General features: G+C 39.6%; 1 protein-coding gene across 3 annotated transcripts in view; it reads left to right on the forward strand.

Annotated features, from left to right (window-relative positions):
- The window catches only part of FANCD2 (FA complementation group D2), a 68,634-nt gene that overhangs the window by 46,624 nt on the left and 2,122 nt on the right, over positions 1-19,888 (forward strand). For 2 of the 3 annotated variants that reach the window (XM_007500214.3, XM_056804627.1), the window contains 14 exons: positions 791-907; positions 4,114-4,242; positions 4,852-4,970; positions 7,043-7,153; positions 8,044-8,171; positions 9,702-9,801; positions 10,814-10,936; positions 12,313-12,406; positions 13,520-13,591; positions 14,539-14,577; positions 15,044-15,118; positions 16,258-16,332; positions 17,780-17,926; positions 19,171-19,263. In XM_007500214.3, the coding sequence (XP_007500276.2) occupies positions 791-907; positions 4,114-4,242; positions 4,852-4,970; positions 7,043-7,153; positions 8,044-8,171; positions 9,702-9,801; positions 10,814-10,936; positions 12,313-12,406; positions 13,520-13,591; positions 14,539-14,577; positions 15,044-15,118; positions 16,258-16,332; positions 17,780-17,926; positions 19,171-19,263 (1,422 nt within the window). Of the gene's footprint in view, positions 1-790; positions 908-4,113; positions 4,243-4,851; positions 4,971-7,042; positions 7,154-8,043; positions 8,172-9,701; positions 9,802-10,808; positions 10,937-12,312; positions 12,407-13,519; positions 13,592-14,538; positions 14,578-15,043; positions 15,119-16,257; positions 16,333-17,779; positions 17,927-19,170; positions 19,264-19,888 lie in introns of those variants that run through there. The other variant, XR_008913423.1, reaches the window with a different exon arrangement.

A 19,888-nucleotide genomic window follows, 5' to 3' on the forward strand; every position in this document is an offset into this window, starting at 1 on the left:
ATGAAAGTCAAAGGAATTGACAAAACTGACTTGCTTATAATTGGAGGACACTAATTACAGTCTGCAAGATATCCCAAAAGTCTTTGGGCAATTTGAAGCTTTAATAATTTCAGAAGGATAAATGCTACAATTTACTAAAAAAAATTTTTGAAAGGTTATTTTAAATATTTATCAAATATTGGTACATTTTCTACTGAAATTCAGCACAACCAGAATCTTATTTTATATATTATTTTAGTTGACTTTTGAACTTTATACAAACTTTTAGCAGCTGCTGCTCACCATGTAAAAGACTGCATTTGTAATCACCTTAAGTTCATCCAGAGAATGAGGTTTTGATGCATACACTACATTGTTTTCTATGGCCAGACAAGAAGTCTAATGGAGGCAGATGGAGGTGACCAAGCAAGATCAACCCCTCTTCTGACTTTCTGATCTGAGAAAGTATCATCCAGAAACTGTCAATGACAGAGTAATCTGTCTTGTTAAAATTAAAACTTTAAATCATCAAAAATTCACAAGACAAAATAAGTGTAAAAGAAACTTAAATAACTTTTAAAATGTTTTCTGTAAGTTTTTAGCCTTTATTCTTGTAAAATTATTCCAGCTTAAGTTAGTTTCTTTTTTTTTTTTTGAGGACAAAAAATAGATCCTGGTAAGAGAGCTCTTAAACATGGAGTGTTAGGTGGCAGAGATAAACAGCATGTGAAATTGTTGTAGATATTTGACATTTGGATAACAATAATTCATGTAATTTGAGGGTATCTGGCATCTTTTCTCCAAATCTCAGGCCACTGAAATTGTACAATTAGGACCCCCTGAGTTACTCTTCCTACTGAATGATCTTTCCCAGAAGCTGGAAAATATGCTTGTGCCCACTGCTACGAAGCGAATCTCTTTCCTCAAGGTCAGTACAAGCAACCAGAGCCCAGGGCTTATGGCAGGGGTGGAAATAAGAGGACCTGACTAGCAAGTATTTGCTGATGGTTTCTTTCATATTTGCATCATTGTACAACTAGCCACTGCTGGGAGATTTTTTATTCAACTTAATAATGTGACAAGCAAAATTTATTTTAAATGGCATGTAAAATAAGTATTATATTTAAAACCTTCTGGAGACTGGATATTCATTTAATTATTTATTAGTAAAAGTTGGAGGGAGAAAGAGAAAATCACATGATAAGCTGACTGTTCCTAATTAATCTGTATGCCACACTACCTTGCTCCATGATCCATCCCCTTTTTTATAAAGCCAGTGGTATCACTCCTGCGTCTCTTTGGTTGGACAGACTTGACACCAGTCTGGGTCAGAGCCTCTTCATGTAGCACTTGGGCCCAGCCTCTTCAAGGAGCCAGGAGGCCTCTGGTTTCCTCCCACAGTGTGTGTGCACCCACTCAAAGGGTGAGGCTGGTACTTATCAAAATGGGTTTTCTGACCGAATAAGGGGGTACAATTTATATTAAATTCACATAAGGAACCTGCTGCCAGACACCCACTTGATTTTCTCAGTATTTCCCATCTTAATTGAATCATGCTCTTACCCAATTTTCTATTTAACGACCTCTTTTACACTAACGTATTCCAAATTACAGTATTGTAGCTGGTTGCTCATACACAAGCCATACAAGCTAATGGCTCTCCCTACACAGTAAATGACCAAATTGGAGCTGGGATGTTGCAAGCAGATAAAATGTTCAAATCTACTCAAGTGTGAACAAGCTTAGCCGCACTGATTCAGGTGCTTGCTAGTGCTTGGTGTTGCATGACAATGAAGCTTGTGCATCTTGGGATTCTGTTAGCCTGTCCACTTGGATACATCCTGCTAAACAGCAAAGATATTGTCAGTTTGATTTTTTTGTTTTCTCAGTGACCAGTATCATGCTTGCTATTGTGGGTACTTAATTAAAGGAGTTCTGAGAATGTAACACTCTTCCCATCTCAGATGAAAACAGTTTAGCATCTATATAGAGCTTTTCACAAGTTATTAAAAGCATTTTCACCTCCATTACTACATTAAATTCTTTTAGTAAGGGCCTACTCTAATATGTCATGATGGTTTATGGGTGTTCTTAGGTTCCCAAATACCTGCTGAGTTCTATCTCTAGCTTGGAGTCAAGGTCCAATAAAGGACTATAGGTCTTTTGTCTGAGGACCCACTTGAATTTCATGTTAAAGATTCTCCTTTGCAAAGGGTTGGCTTCTAGGGGCTTTTCTTGTGGTGAAAGGACCTCATAAAAGGTCTTGTTCTAAGTCATTGAGCAGTTGGAGCTGCCATCTGTGGAAGAGAGTACCCCCAGGATGAAAGTCATGTCTTTGAAGGAGTGCAGCCTACACATTAGCTGCTGAAGGTTTGGCTTATGGTTTCTCACTTGGCCTGCTAGCAGTATTTTTTTTCTGTGATTTAGAAATTCTGGATTTGGGCTGTGATATTTCTAGGAATTTTCATTTGGAATCTCTTTCAGGAGGTGACAGGTGGATTCTTTGTATTTTTCCTTTGCTGTTTTGTTCTGATAAATCTGGGCAATTGTCTTTCATGATTTCTTAAAATAACCAGCTCCTTTTAAAAATCATGACTTTCAGGTAATGCAATATCAAATACCTTACATTTCATTCTATCTTTTTGATGTTTTAGCTTTCTTTTTTCCTTACTTTCCTTATTTTTTTTATGTTTTAGCTTTCTTAGAATATTTCTTCTTGTTTCATGGAGTCATTAACTTCTCTTTGCCATTCTAATACAGTCTGATGCATAAGGTATTGTGTCTTGTGTTAAGATGTTAATTATCTTTCTAAATCTCTCCTCCACAATTCTCATTTCTTTTCAATTATTTTGTGCTCTCATTCCTAAAATACTTGTAACTCTTTTATTAAAAACTCGTTTCATCTTTCCTAGGAATTTTAGTTGGCCTTGGCCGCAAACCCTGTTTGATCCTGGAGATGACAGGGAGTACTGGAGTCTATTGAGGAGGAGAGTGGCACAGTTGATGTGTGCTTAGGAAAGTCACTTTAGTGGATAAATGGAGGATGGACTGGAGTGAGGAGAAACGTAAAGTAGACCAACCCACTAGCAGCTATTGCTGTAGTCCAGATGTGAGATGATAAGGCTGCACTAGAGAGGTGGCAGTAACAGAGGAGAAAAGGTGTATATTGGAGAGATGTTGCAAAGGTGGAATCAGCAGACCTCAGGTAATAGCTTGGATATTGGAGGTGAGAGGTAATGAGGAGTGGAGGATGTCTCTGAGATTTTGAAACTGAGAGAAAAATAGAGAAGGTGGGAGAAGGGAAAGAATTAAGGAAAGATAATGAGTTCAGTTTTCAACATTTGAGTTAAACATCCAGAGTAAGATATTTATAAAGCAAAAGGAGATGTGAGATTAGAGGTTAGCTGAGAAGTTGAAATGGGATAGTAGATATGAGAATCATCTGCATCAAGATGGTAACTAAATCCATGGATGCTGATGAGATCAAGTAAAGTAGCATAAAGGGAGAAGGGGAGGGTCCAGTACAGAGCCATGAGGATTAGGGGCATGGCCTGAATAAGGAAGAATGGTATCCTGAAAAACTGGAGAGAAGATAGTAATCAAAGAGGCCAAGGAGAAGGAGGATTGAGAAAAGGAAACTTTGCCAAATCCAGGCAAATAAGAGGTCATTGGTAACTTTGGAGAGTGGTTTCAATAGAAAAAGTTTGGAAGCTGGATTGGAGGGGATTAAGAAGAGAGTGTGAGGAGAGGAAGTGGAGGCACCTGTTATACATGGCCTTTTAGAAGGCAGCAGAGCCATTGTTGAGGAGAGCCAGCTTGTACTGTATCTTCCTTTTCTACCATCTTGACTGGTCTCTGGTTTCTGTATTTATACAAGGCTAGAAGAAAACTTCACTTTTCTATAATGGTAAACTAATGAGGAGAAAAAAAGACTATTCTGTTCCTCATAGTCAGAATTCTTTAAACAGTCGGGGGGAGCTGGTTGCCTCAGACACTCCTGACTAGCAATCAATAGATTGAACTTCTTGTCTACAGTAAACAAGATCTTGCTTCTTAAGGAGCCATGTGGTAATCTCTGGTTGTTGGGTTTGGACTTGAATCGTTATTTGTTTTTCACCTCTGCCCTCATTGCAGAGTAAGGGCAGTCGGAACATTGGATTCTCCCATCTGCATCAGCGATCAGCTCAAGAAGTAGCTCGGTGCCTAGTATTGCTTCTGACTCCACTCTGTAACCACCTGGAGAACATGCACAACTACTTTCAGGTCAGCAGCCTCTCTGTCTTTTAAGCAACTGAGATCATCTAGATCAGTAGTAGTGAACCTTTTAGAGACCCAAGTGCCCAAACTGCAACTCTCATGCTGCATGGGAAGCCCTGCCTTACCCCAGACAGGGGAGGGAAGAAGCACTTTCATTGGACTGCTGGGCAGAGGCATGGATCCTGTGAGAAAAGTCTTCAGGGGTGTGTGGAGAGGGGGAAGGGAGCAGCCCCCCTGGCATGCTCTGGCACATATGCCATAGGTTCATCAACACAAATCTAAAATATTGATGTCAAACTCGGCTAGAAATGGGGGCCACTACCCTGTATAGAAGTATTCTTGCAGGCTGCATAATGACTTAGAAAACCATATATTACCATTATATGTTCTGTTGCATCCTTATTTATTTTGTGAAATGTTTCCTAATTATATTTTAATCTCATTTAACCCTCACTTGGGAGTGTTGTATGTCATTGGCCACATGTTTGAGAAGCTTAAAACATATCACCTAAATAAAAAATTTCATCTCTTTTGTTTTGGTGGGGGTTAGGGGGTGGGTATAGGAATAACCATTGAAGAATTTGACCTAGAAACATTTTCTTCCTTTTATTGAAGTGCTTGGCTACTGAAAACCATGGTATAGTGGATGGACCTGGAATAAAAATGCAGGAGCACCAGATAATGTCATCTTGTTACCAAAGGCTGCTGCAGATTCTTCTTGGCTTGTTTGCCTGGTTAGTGTGTGGGATATGACTGGGTGGATGTAAAGGTGTTATGTACTACTTTTAGTCCTCAGTAACCAATTATTTAGTGCATAGGGAAATTGACCTGAGTCAAAAAGACCTGAGTTTGAATCTGACCTCAGATTCTTAGTAGCTTTTCAATTATGGGCAAGTCATTTAAAACTCTTCCAGCTATAGTCTCTTATCTATAAAATTAAAATAAAAGCATTTACCTTACAGGGTTGTTGTGAGGATTAAATGATAATGTATAATGGACTTTTCAAATATTAATGTATTTGAATATATTCAATAATAAATAGTAGTTGCTATTATTAGCATTAATATTATTACTATTGAGAGCAGGTATATATTGTGTGCAGTGTTTTTCAGAATATAAAAAAAATCAGAATTCCCTGCTGGGGATCACTAACATGTACAAAAGTATTCTGTTTTTCAGAGCATTCTCATGTATCTGTTCTAAGGCAAAAGAGTTTTAAGGGCTATGCAATTGGAGTGAAGTGACTTGCCCAGGATCACACATTTAAGAAGTGTCTGAGGCCAGATTTGAACCAGTTCTTCCCAATTCCAGGCCTGCTTCTCTATTCACTGAGCCACTAGCTGTTCTACCCCATTTTAAAAATGAGAAAACTGAAGTGCCAAGAGATGACAGACCTTTCCAAGGTCATAGCAAATTTGTGGCACATAACCAAAATGTCACTATCTGGAGAGACTTCATCCCCAAGATCCCTTTAAAAACATAGGATATAGGATCAAAAAGGTTTCCTGAATTTTACTTGACCATTTCTCTCCCATATCTTGAGTTTCTGAAATTCTTAGATATGCTTTTAGAAAATCCTTTCAGATAAATACTGAACCGTTGCAGGTCTTCAAATAATTTTTATCAACCCACACAATTCCTCTGTCTTAGTAACAATGATACAATGAATTTACATGAGACTTTTCTTTAAAAAGCTCTAAGTATTTATATGGTGTTTATTGTTTTTTTTTCTTTGCCATATCCCTTTGAAGAAAAACTTTATGTATCATAACTTATAAATAGAGAAACAGTCATTGAGAGGATAAATGAACTTGGCACCCTTGACTAATAGCACAATTTTGTTTATGCCAAATTTTTTCTATAATGTTAGAGAGACTAGATAGTATTATACACATGAATATTTACAGTTTAATTACAAAGCATAATGTTTTCAAGTACAAAATTGAGTATTAAAAGCTGTAAGTTCCCATAAAGTTCAAAGAAGGAAATTTTTGTAAATTAGAATTTCTCTGGAAGGCCTTCAGTAGAACTTGAAGGCTGGATGGTTAGCATAAACAAAGACCTGGAAGAAGAAAGAGCAGGAGTCAGCAAGGGGACAGTGTGGAGCTCAGTAGGTGTGAGCCAAGGAAGGTTCATTCCAGATTGTTGTAAATAGTAGACAGGAAGTTTAGACTTTATCCTGTAGGTATACCATACAATTATGTACTCTTTGAAAAGAGATTACTTTTATAAATCTGAAAGTGTTCTTTAAGGAAAACTTTATTAATAATCTTATATTTTTACTGATCATGTTTTGAAATGTCTAAAAGACTTTATTGCTCTAATTATCCAGATGTATGTTTATAAAGTTGCTCTTTTGTGAACTGCCTGATAAAGTTGTGTGTCTGAAACGAAATATTGGCCATCTAAGACTAATGTGGTAGCAGTGAAGGGAGAACAGGCCTAGATTAGGACAGTGACAACAAGTATGAAGAGGGCACATGAGAAAGACAGAACAGCTGAAAAAGAATCGACAAGATATGGTGCCTGGTTGATTGTCAGGAAAGGAAAAGAGAGAGAAATCTTTTTAGAGCTTTCTTCCTTTGGAGAATCTTGGCAGAACCTTAAGGAACATAATTTGTCCTTGTTCCCATTCCAGCCACACAGACCCAGAGCTGAACCAGAGATAGTTTCAGTTTGTTCTTTGTCACTTATTCCTCATTTCCTGATTATATCAATAAACTTCAAGCTAAGTGTCCCAAATGCTGTTTCAGACCTCTCTTGCCTGAAACCTTATTAATCTGCCCTTCTCTTGGCTTTTCTCTAGGGGTGGATTTTCTCAGACTGAAAACCGAAACTTAATGCAGGAAGCCCTGAAAGTCCTTGCCAACAGACTGAAACAGGGAGACCAAGAAATGCCTTTAGGAGAGTTACTCAGGTGCGTAATAGATGTATCTCAGAGCCTTGTTCTAACATCCTTCTCATCCTTAGAGGGAAATTAGGGGACCTTGATCATGGGGATAGACTCTAAACTCTGGTGCCCCCTGGGGGTCAGCAGGAAAGCAAAAAATTAAGGAGGATGACAGTGAGGCAGAGGGAATGTCCCATGGGTGGCCCTAGCAAAGGAGGAAGGCCAACAGTTGGCCCATGAGCATGATGTGTAAAAGTGAGCAGACTGGGGGGAAGTTAGAAAAGCCGAGGCCCAAGTGGATTCTGTGCTCTTACTTCTAGAATAGAAATAGATCAGCAGCAAAGTTGCCCAGGAATACATAGATCTCTTTCCTTAGAGTATTCTTGCACATAAGTTCCACAGATTTAGCAGTCTCCAAACAATTCTTGTTTACCAGATAGGTCACTTATCCTCCACACTAAAATGCTGCCTTCTACAGATATTAGTAATGTTACTTTGGACTAATGTAGCATCTTTCTTTTAGAAAATTCTAGATGTCTCTATCTCACTTATTTCAATTTTTCTTCACAACCTTGTGTGAAAAGTGAGGACAGTTTTACATTTTTGCAGTTGGAAATATAGCAGATGAATTGCCTGAGTCACCAAAGTTTGTCAAAAAGTCAACATAGAAGTAGGACTTCCTGACTGGTCCCTGCCTTCCAACTCCAGGGTTCTATCCTGATTCTTCCTGGTTTGGGGCACATAACATGGCTATCACTTCAAAGGAGGAATCAGTCATTTAAACACTTGAAATGTAAATGGATAGGATAATGGAAAGGGCATTAAAATTCTTGAAATGGATGCAAGGTTTAGTTCCAGGCAGAACTAGAATGAATTTACTGCTGTTTTTTTCTTCTTTTTTCTCTTTTTTTTTACAGCCAGAGCTTCCACTACTTACAGAATTTTCATCACAGTGTTCCAAGTTTCCAATGTGCCATTTATCTCATTAGACTCCTTATTGTCATCTCAGAGAAATCCTCAGCCTCTCAGAACAAAGAAAAACTAGGTGAAAGATTCTTTCCTTTTTTTAAATGGGATAATACTGTACATTTGAAATCTGAAGATCTCCAAGTACCTTATGAATTTGGCCTTATAAACCCCATTACTAATTAAAGTAGCAAACGGGTATTATTACCATATTCTATGTAGTAATGATTTTAAAAAGCTGAGGCACCAAAGCGGGGTCGTAATAAGACTTTTATCTAGTGTATTTCTGTTGTTATCAATAGCAGGATAATTGGAATCTTTAAAGAATCATAGACTATCAGAATTGGAAGGAACCTCAGAGGTCATCTAGACAGTTCTTATTTGATCAGGAATATGGAGCTATAACTTGGATTCTCAAAAAAAAAATGCCCAGTCTGTGGTTAATTAACTTAATTCGACTTATAAAATCAGGAGTGAAGGTTAATTCCTTTCTAGAACAGTGAACTTCACTTTATTCCACAGCTAATATTTGGGAAAGAGGCATCTTCAAAATCTATAAGAAAATCAAATTAAAAGCCTAGGTTCTAATGATGATAACTTAGTGGCATCACTTTTGTAGGTAAAAGATAACACTTGTTTAATTCTCTGTTTTTTCAATTTCTTTACCTACAAAATGGGAAGTTTATTCGAGGGTCTAGTGTAGCAGGTATTATTAGTCATATCATGCAGGCAGCTGCTTCCTGCCCCAAATCTAAATTAATAAGTAGATGCCAGGAAAGCTCCTTGGGAAAAAGAGTTTGCTTAACAAAGCTTTTGACATTATCTAGAGTTAGCCTTTACCACTCTGACTTAGCCCCTGTAATAGGAGTGTAGAAACTAAAGCTAAGCCATATTGTGAACCCTAAACCTTCAGGAATAAACTATAGTTGTGATGAGTAAGGTTGAGCTCAGAGAACTGCCTGGAAGCCCCTTAAGGGCAGGAACTGTCTTCTATGCTTCTTTTTGTATTCCCAGCACTTAGCACAGTGCTTAGCAAAGAGTAGGTATTTAATAAATCTTTACCGATTAATTGAGACAGTCACTACCAGCCAGAATCTTGTTCTGAACTTTAAAGGTTTAGAATTTCAGTTTTATTGATTCACCTAGGGGTGTTTAAGCACTAGGAAACATTCAGACTAAGCAAACTCATAAGAAACAAATCTCAAATGTGATGGCTAACTTGTTAATAATAATAAAAACATAATGATATCCAAAATGTCAGCTAAGATTGTTTAATTCCACAAGAAACAAAGTACTTGTTGGCTTAATCTCAAAAGAAAACTTATTGACTATTTGAGCATACTCTTCCTAGTAAGAAAAACTATGGGAAGCCAGATTACCATTGGAAGTTTGCTTGATAAATATGGGGATCCTAAGCGTTATTAAAGGTGTCAGGGCAGGTGTAGGGAAGATACATCAACATTAGCTTTTTAAAAAGCTTTCTGTTGGGAGATGGCATCATGAGGAATTGCCTTTTTGAAGAATGATGCTTTACAGTTATACTTTCAAGGTTAAAAAACAAGGGAGGTTCCTTCCAAGCCAGTCTTTATCATTATCTTCTTTCTAACAGCTTCCCTGGCGAGGCAGTTCCTCTGTCAGGTCTGGGTGCAGCCTAATGGAGAGAGAGAGAAAGGCAGCAGCTTTAACGACCAACTGCACACTTTGCTCTGGTGAGAGTGTTGGCATTTGCCAAGACAATCAAATATGGTTTTTCCATTTTGCTATTTGTAGGGCCCTTCACCTGACAAGACACTCAGAAATGTAGAGTGAATATTAGAAGAAAAGAGAGAGAGTGACCAAGTCAGCTTGAAATGATTCTTACAGCATTCATCTGTAAATAAATTTAGACATTATTTTCATTTTTATTATATTGGTGAAATATTTCCATTCACAACGATTCTCTCTTCAGCTATATAAGCCTTCCTTTAATTTCTATAAAGAGAATTTCATAATAGTAGACAGTGCCATAAATAGAGCACTAGGCTTGGAATTAGAAAGTCCAGAGGTCAAATTTGACCTCAGATACTTACCAGCTCTCTGACCTTGGACAAGTCACTTAACCACTGCCTGCTTAAAACCAGAGAAGGAAATGGCAAACCACTGCAGTATCTTTGCCAAGAAAAACCCATGAACAGTTGATCCATAGAGCCATGAAGAGTCTGAACAGTGACAAAATAGTGTTTATAAAAGTCTGGAGTATGTCTTAGCCATAGGCTTGAAATGAGCCTAACTTGAGACTAGTCGAGTCTGTGAACCTTCCCTTCTGTGTTAAATTGCCACATTAGCTCTTTTGGTGGAACAAAATAATTTAGGACACACAAAATCCTTCAATCTATGATATCACCCTCCTTGGTTGATCCAAAAGAAACATATGGAGCTATGGACAGAGGAGCTCTTTGTATGAAGTGTAAGTTCATCTGTAGCTCCTAAATGTATTCTGTCCATAGGTTTGGGAAGAGAAACTCCAAAGGACAGCATTTCATAATTGATTCCATTAGTTTCAATTTCTACTTCTATCTATTAGACATTTCATCTCACCTTGAGAAAGTTTAGGGAAGGAATGAGATTTTATTTTGCAAATAAATAAGTGTTCTCCTGAGTCTCTAAGAAAGTAGTGTTTAGTCTCTTTTAAAGCCTTTAGTCATTCTGTTCCTAATCAGTTGCATGGCTCTCTTAGTGCAGTATTTACCTGGAGCGAGCAGACAATGTCCTCAAGTTTATAGAGGAGATCTCTGGTACTGGGGTCCCAGAACTAATCCAATCTTCCAAAGATGCTTCTTCTTCCTCTTTCCCGACACTGACCAGGTAAGTCTTAGATTGTTGGTTCTGTGGAGATAGTCACAAGAAAGGCTTCCACTTCTCACCTTTTCCCTGTTTTGTTTTTTCCTGAAGATGTTTTGTTTTACTTCAGAAGTACTTAAATAGGGACTTAATAAAGCACCTTACTCCTTGTATCATTACTGTCAAACTGTTAGACATTTTTCTAATGTTTTAGTGATTCCTGTGTTCTATGTCTGACCTTAGTGTTTCTTAGGAGATATTGGTGGAGTCTCTGTGACAGATAACAAATAATGACTTGTTCTCAGCTAGTATGATTCAGATATGAAAAAATCTTACTTAGAAGATCAGGATTCTTAAAGCTAGTGAGATGCTTAGGGTGGGGGGCAATCTAGCCATGCAATGCCCTTTTTTCAAAGCCATTCACTTTATCATTTAACTTTGAGAACCTCTAGCCCAGTGATGGCAAACCTATGGCATGGATGCCAAAGATGGCATGCAGAGCACTCTCTGTGGGCACTTGGCCACCCACCTCCATCCCCTGCATTTGTTACTAGAAAGGCAGAGGGCCTCAGGTGGAGCTGTTCCTATCCTCCTCTTCACTATGCCTGATGACATGTTTTCATATCCCCTGTTCCTCTGCCCAACAGCCCAATGAAAACACATAGAGGGGAAGGTGAGCGGCTTACAGGCGGCAGAGCTAGAAGGGAGTAGAGCGCTTGGACCACTCCCCCTCCCCCTCTCTATACTTGCTGAAGATATTCCTTACTTCATCCTTCCCTTTATCCAGCAGCCCAATGGAAGCGCTTTCTCCTACCTCTGTGTGGGGTGAAGGGGAGGGGTGGCATACCCAGCATTCGCTATCACTGCTCTACTCCATATTCTAGTTACTTCATTTTTTTTAAACCCTTACTTTCCGTCTTGGAGTCAATACTGTGTATTGGCTCCAAGGCAGAAGAGTGGTAAGGGCTAGGCAATGGGGGTCAAGTGACTTGCCCAGGGTCCCACAGCTGGGAAGTGTCTGAGGCCAGATTTGAACCTAGGACCTCCCGTCTCTAGACCTGGCTCTCAATCCACTGAGCTACCCAGCTGCCCCCTCTAGTTATTTCATTTTTAAAAGATTAAAAATAGGGGGAAAAAATGACTGAATGAGAGACCTATGTCCATCCTCTTATGTTTTCCTCCCTGGCCCGTTGGATTCATTGGGTTATCATTATTTTGTAGGTTTCTTCAGTGTCCTTGCCCCTTAGTGTCCCTTATGCTTTAATGGATCCCAGTGCAAGGCTGCTGGAGGAATTGGGAAGGAATGGCTTTTGGTTTCTTCACAGAATAAATGCCAGTGCTAGCATACTCCCAGCTGCTGCATTATAGACCAGGAATTTACAAATCTTCCCTTTTTCTAGGCAGACATTTGTAGTTTTCTTTCGAGTGATGATGGCTGAGCTAGAGAAATCAGTGAGGAGCCTTCAGGCTGGTACTGCTGCAGACTTGCCCAAGGTGAGACCCTAATATTGAATAATAACTGAGGCATGATTTAAAACTACCTCCACCACACGTAGTCTCATCCAGCTCTGTTCACTCTTATCTAGTGACGTGAGAGAGTCACAGTCAGAGTCTGTCCTTGTAAGGGAACTCTGGGTTCTCCAGACACCTACACTCACACAAGTACCACATATTTCCTAAGTCAGTTGCTCCCCTGGGATTCTTCAGAAGGTTCTTCTGCCATACCTAGTCCCCTTTCCTTACTCCCTGTCAGCTGACCCCCAAAATCTTGTCCCAACATTTCTAGCTCCTATAATCTCCTCATCCCCTGATCTGTTCTTTTGTTTTCCTGGAGATTGGACCATCATTCACTCACTGGATAACTTTGGCCCTAAGTATGTTTCCTAATGGTTGAGGCATGATCTTTCTCTTATGAACCCAACCCTGAAAAACCATCTCTGGTCCCTGCCATGCCCTGGTGGTCAGCTGACTTAAGATGTTTGCTTCTTGGGAGCCAAGATAGGATATAGCTATATAGCTAGCTGATCACGAGGGACCCTACAGTTGTGTGTGAAGGAGCCTCAGAGTCTCATGGCTATTAGTCACCTTGAGGTCAAGATCTGCTTGGAAACCAGAGTCTATCCATATAATACGAAGGGAGAAACTCTTGTTTCTTACACATGTTTTGGCTTGGCATGTGAATGTATGGATGAATGACTGAGCATTTATTAAACACCACATGCAAAGCACTTTGCTAAGCTCTGGAGACACAAATAGAAAAGTAATACAGATCCTGCCTTCAGTGAACTCCCATTCTGATAGTAGAAATAACATATATGTAAAGTTTCAGCTACCAATCATTTAGAAAGGATCCATAGTCGTTAGGGTATAATAGCATCCTTTTTAATGTCATTTTCATTGACCATATCAGTTTCTGGTGTTGAACAATTTGACAGTGCCAAAGACTTTTGTATATGTAGTACTTGTAACCACTTTAAGGATATGTTGCTGTGTTTCTTATGGTTTCAATCTTTGAATCTCCATACAATTTAAGGTTTTGTTTGCTTGAACTAGAATGTTAGAATTTGCCTCTGATTATGCAATGCCTGTTTCTATGACTACTGCTAGGTGCATGAGGAGAAGCTTCTCTATTGGAGCATGGCTGTCCGAGATTTCAATATCCTTATCAACCTAGTCAAGGTGAGTACTTGAGACTTGCTCCATCTCTCCGAATTCTATATTCTCTTTAAGAAGCAGTGAACCATTCCGGGGAAATCCATCCATCATCCTTCTGCATTATTTTCCCAACTCTCCCTGGGTGAGAACTAACCTCTCCTCCCACCACCCAGATAATACCTTCTTTCTTCCCTATAAAGTTTGTGAGGAAATCAAAGCCCAATACTTTCCCTATCCTGTGTCCCCTCATAAAGGGCTATTTTGAGATGGGGAAACTTGGGAACAAATCCATAGATGAAACACAGAAATGCCTTCTTTTCCTTTCCCTTTGAGCAGTGCCCCCTAATGTTTCTCCTTCCTGCCAGAATCATATGTGTAGATGCTAGTCTTCACTGCCTCTGCCCCTGGATCAATCTGTTATCCCCATATGCCATGCCAGCTTCTCTTTGTCACTTTCCTCAGATGTGCAGAATACTGTGTGTGGACGTCATCTCTCCTTTGGCATGTTCCTATATATTTTCTTAGCACATCGGATCAGGATTTTGGCTCCCATCTATCATCTCATAAACAACTCAGTGATAATATTGCTATGTGATTACCATCACAGTGGAATTCCAACTAATGTCCTGCCTACTGATTAGTGGCTAGAACCCTGCCTCCCAAGGCTTTGAATAAAGAGCTGTGGAGACCGTGTTATCCAGTGGGAAAAGTGTATCCTTGGAGGTCATGTTTCAGCTCTGATGCACATTTGCTGTGAAACAATGGGTAATTGCTTACCCTCTCTGAACCTTGGTATTCACATCTGTAAAGTGGGTGTAAAAATACTTGTAGTCCAAACTATACAAGGTTATAGTGAGAAAATCTTTATGATTCTTAAAATACTAAAGTATGAATTGTGGAGACAATAGTATTATTTATCTACCAGTGTAAGAAATACACCTAAGCTTTTGCTTGTTTTTCTTCCCTCTCAGGTATTTGATAGTCGGCCAGTCTTAAATGTTTGTCTTAAGGTAAGGGACACTTTGCTGCTCCACTAAGACCCTTCTTGTATTGGATTTTCCTTCCAATCAAAAAGTCTCCATTGCTCTAGGAAAAGGCTTTAGCTGAGAGAGTTTTGGCCTGGGTCTCTTCCTCAGAGGTCCAAATCTCAGGAATTAATACTTTCCAGATGGTATTTTGGGAGGAAATTTGGGAATGAGCGAATGGTTGGAGAAACCCCTGATTAGAGGCCAAGCGATCAAGATAAGGGGAGAAGAGGGGTACAGATGCCCTAGGAATGAGTAGGAGTGCTAGGTGGGAGACCAGTATAACAATGACTGTCTTCCCCAAGATCTCTGGGCAGGTGGGAGAAAGGAGAGAAGGAAAGGAATTCTTTAATCTCTTCCTTCTGAACATGGACAGTTGTATGCAATTGGCTATAGCCCAGTGATGTTTCTAAAGATCATCAATTATGATATCTGCCTTCCTTCCCTTTAGTATGGACGTCTCTTTGTGGAAACCTTTCTGAAGCAGTGCATGCCGCTCCTGGACTTCAGTTTCAGAAAACATCGGGTAAGAGTAACCAAATCCATGGACAACAAATACTCAGAGTATGGTGGTCCTGAATGCTGAGCTTCAGGACCTCCCTTGGATTTGGGTCCATTCCAGGCTGGGAACAAAAGAACCTGCCCCAAAGGAAACTAAACCCAAGAGAGGCCAAACTTAGTTTCAACCTATATTCCTAGGTCTACCCCTAAGATGGCGAATTGATGGCCTCTTACCTTGCTGTTGCATCGTGTCCATGTTTTTGTCTAGGCCTCAGAGCCAACATTCCATTCTTTTTTAATCCTGGTCCTGGAATTGATATTAACATTGACTTTCCAGAAAGGGGATTCTGTAGGGACTTTGCATGGAGGACAGCCATTCAGTCCTCTTACTTCCTGTTGCTTAGCAGAGTCATCCTATTCTCAAGAATGAAACTGAGGTTATAGCTTGAGACTGAATGGTTTTCCTTTTGAAAACACCAGATCATTCTCAGGTTCTTGATATTTAATACTCTGCCTTAAGTCAAGTCATTCCTGCTATTAGCCTTGGGAGATTAGTCAATGGGATCCCAATTCCCAGGACCCAAGAGAAGTGACTAGAGAGCTAGGTCCGGTAGAGCATAGTTTATCATCAAGCTGGAGGTCCTAGCAGTAAGCCCGCTGGCTAAGTCATGAGGACACACTGGCAAAGTTGCACAGTGTTGAGGAGGGAATAGAGGCTGAGCCCTTGGCTCATGCTTTTAAAAGCCTTACAAAATAATCGCATTTGATTCTCTTGTTAATTCTCAGGTTTCACTTAGCAAGAAGGAAACAAGACCCAAGAGCTAAAGTCCTAGATGAGAACTAACAAGTATCCAAGTCTTGAGACTCTTGGCTCTCATTTCTTTCCAATGAATTATACTGTCTGCTAGGTGACAGAAGATGCCAGAACTAAGGAAGACATCTTTGTACTCCATTACTGCTCCTTGTATACAAGGCTCAAGTATAGATGACATAGCTATGTAGCCAGGACCCTTTGTGGTGGGCTTATCTTATTTTTTGCATTTGTATTGAAATGAGAGCTCTGATTGCAGAAAAAAAGGAAAATCTTTTTTTAGCCTTAGTTGACAACTTGCTAGGGACAACAATTTTTACATAACCAACCTTTCTGGGATCTGATGGTTTCAGGAAGATGTTTTGAGTTTGCTGAAAACCTTCCAGCTGAGCACCAGACAACTTCATCACATGTGTGGGCATTCAAAGGTAAGAAGGATAATGGGACGTGTCCCAGCCCTTATATCTGTTTCAAATCTGCAGGCACGATATTGTTTCATAGGCTTGGATTTTCTAACTTTTTATCAAACTGATGCCCTCTCTGAAGTCATTTATTTGCAGTGATGTAAAGACTTTAGGGAGCTGAGGGAGAACAGCCAGGTCCAAGATGAATTTCAGCATGTGAAATGAGTTCACACCCTATATCCTCCAGAAGGTGTTAGGAGAGAGAGACAGAATGCCTGTGGATATATTATATAAGTAGTGAATCCCTATTGGTGACAGGAAGCCAGCTGTTGGAGCCTTGCTTGCATTTATAATCTGCCTGGCAGAATCAGGTCTCTTGCTTCTGATGACACCTTAGGTACCAAAAAAGTACAAGAAAAAAAAATTTTTTTTCTTGCTAGATGTCAGTGTCAAATTCTGACAGGCTGTGTCTTCCTTAATCCAAAGGATCAAAGCACTACAGAACTCAAAGGCAATTTAGCAGATGATTTGGATCTCCTACCTAGGTCCTTCCACTAGTTATTGTGCCCTTGAAGGTCCATTTTTAGAAGGTGTGATCAGAAAAGATTCAAATAACATTTCAGCCAATTAGAGCCAGTCTCTCTTATTTGTTATTAACATGAATAAATTCCTAAAGGACTTAATAGCCCCTTAATAGCATAAAGTGTTATTTGAGATATCCATGATGTCTATTTTGAACCTGACATGGAAGGCAAGTAGTATGCACTTCAACTGAATATATCGTGTTTTCTTCCCCTGTCAGAGTGGGTTCTGCAGGACTCCTGGGGTTTAAGTGACTAAGGACATTGCTAAATTGGAGAATGTCCAGGAGAGTAAAGGACCTTGAGATGATATATGAGGACTTAGCCTAGAAAAAAGAAGGCGCAAGGGATGGCATGATAGTTATATTCAAATATCTGAATAATTTCATGTGGAAGGATTAAATTTGTTCTGCTTGGTCCCATAGAGTAGAACAAGAGCAATTTAGATTTGATGTCAAGAAAAAGTAACAATTAAAGCTATCCCAGAAGGGACTGAACTGACTCAAGAGGTGATAGGCACCCTTTCCAAATTGGTCTTCAAAGGATGCCTGGGTTGCCACTTTTGGAGCATGATATTTATAGTGAGGTTCCCTTTGGTGTATGGGTTAAACTAGAGGCCCTTTGTAATTTGTAATTCTGGGATTCTGTGAATCTGAGTTCTTGAAAATCCAACTGTTAATGATCAACTGACCTTTCTGTTGGAGAAATAGGAGTCTAAGTGCCAGCTGCCTCACCTTTGTGTATTTATCCCCAGCACCTAGCATTGTAGTAGGCGCTTCATAAGTTCTCATTGACTGTTTGAGAAGTACAAGGAAGTGATAACAATCCTCAGGGTAACCCAATGAAAAGTAGATAGTGAGTAGCTCAGGTATATTTGGTTCCCCTTTCAGATTCACCAAGATATGAGCCTTACCAACCATGTGCCTTTGTTGAAGAAAACCCTGGAACTGTTTGTGTATCGGGTAAAAGCCATGCTGATCCTCAACAATTGCCAGGAAGCTTTCTGGCTGGGCAATCTCAAAAACAGGGACCTGCAGGTAAGCTTGGGGCCAGCAAGTAAAACTGAGCCAGGTTTATTTAGAACAGGAGGTTCACTTCAGGGAAGAATGGGAAGATAAAAGCATCTAGAAAGCAAAGCAAGTGATGGCTATAACTCACTCCTTTAAACCCTGTTCTTTTTTTTTTTTACCATTCCCAAGAAATTTGTCAGTGATAGAAAGGAAAAAATGGCTACATAGGGTAGAAAGGTCAAGTGAAAGTATATTTTGTTAGAACTGGGGGAACCTGGGGCAGCTAGGTGGCTCAGCAGATTGAGAACCAGGGCTGGAGAGGGGAGGTCCTGGGTTCAAATCTAGCCTCAAATCTAGCTGTGTGACCCCAGGCAAGTCACTTAACCCCTATTATTTCTTACTGTTGCTTTAAACCCTGTTCTTAAAAAGATCCATTTAGACTTTTTTGGTTACCTATCCCTGGCTAGCTTGGTGGGTTAAAAGGACAGTTTTAGTGAGAATCAAATTTCAGTTAATTCTTCCTATGGGTCATTCTGTTCCAGTATCACACACTTTTCCCAGGCATGGCCAGCCATCTCATAACTGCATGTCTTAGATCATAAGGGAGAGTGAAAAACCTTATGAGTTGGAGCAAATCCTGGAAAAACATCTCATTGTATTCATTCCCTACTGCGTTTGAGCTGGTAGGGTCACTTTTGTTTATGGAGTGGTTATTTTTCTTCTTCAGAAATGGGTTTTGTTATTTTCCCAAGGTGCGTTGATACCACACAGAATGTGTGCCCTGTGCCTATTTGGTACAGTGTTGTAGTAAAGGCAACAAAGGTTCATTGCAGTGACAGTTAGAATTTCTTTCAGGCCTTTCCTCCTAAAAGTTCAACATACTTACAGATAACCCATTTTCAGAGTTGTTCTAGGGTTGAAAATGGGAGACAGCATAGACACTCAGAAGTCCTGGGATGCAGCCTGGGATATGTAGTATTCATCTCCACTTATGGGTCAGAGAACATGGTGACTTGGAGCCTGTTCAATGTCCAATGAAAGTTGTAGATAGGAGCTAGTGGGAAGAGAGGCCAAGGTCTTCTAAACCAATGGAAACTGTCTCTAGCTTATCACTTTCAGCATTCACTTGGCCTTCAGCTTCTCAAATGACCATTTCTATTGGGTATGTTAAGTCATTCTGCTCATACATCTGAAGATTATTTAAAGAAATACGAAACATACTGGAGTTTTTCTTAACATCTCTTTTATTAACATACTGTTCTACCAAATAGGGTGAAGAGATTCTATCCCAGCAATCTCAGGAAAGCTCAGTGGATGAGAACCAGGAAGTGAGCTCTCAAATCTCCAAGCAGGAAACTGAGGAGGTATTGCTGTTGCCATAGTGGTTGGGTTTTATTAGTTAAATTTTAGAACACTTTACAGTATAGAACACAAACTCTTACCCTTTCTCTTTCCCTTTTTTTCTGTCTGTCTTACATGTATTTGTAGCCAAATAGTCCTTATTCTCAGAGGTCTTTGAAGCAGAGAAGAAAAATTATCTTGCCTGTAAATTTTTTTGCAATGGAAGTAGTTCTATTCTTTCTATGCAGCTCACTGGTTTACCTGTAGTTATTCCTAAATATCTTACATTTGGGCTTCTGTGCCAGTTTTCCTTATAGCTTTTTATTTATAAGGCTCATATCTGAAAACTTTTCTTGAATGGGATCGTGCTTACTTTTTTCTTGCAGAACATGTATTTTGGAGGAAAGTCTTGAGTTAAATTAATTCTTTTGTTTATACTTTCAGGAAAAATGTATACTTGTCCCAAATTGGTATTATGTTTACAATAAGGTACCTAGATCTTTCCAAAGTCTCAGAGAAGAAACTGTTCTTTAGGCAGTGAGGTGACTCAGTGGATAGAAAGCAAGGCTGAAATCTAGAGGACCTGGGTTCAAATCTGGCCTCAGATACTTCATAACTATATGATCTTGGGCAACTCATTTAACCCCA

Source organism: Monodelphis domestica, chromosome 7 (assembly GCF_027887165.1).
Source record: "Monodelphis domestica isolate mMonDom1 chromosome 7, mMonDom1.pri, whole genome shotgun sequence".
In the NCBI taxonomy this organism is placed as follows: domain Eukaryota; kingdom Metazoa; phylum Chordata; class Mammalia; order Didelphimorphia; family Didelphidae; genus Monodelphis; species Monodelphis domestica.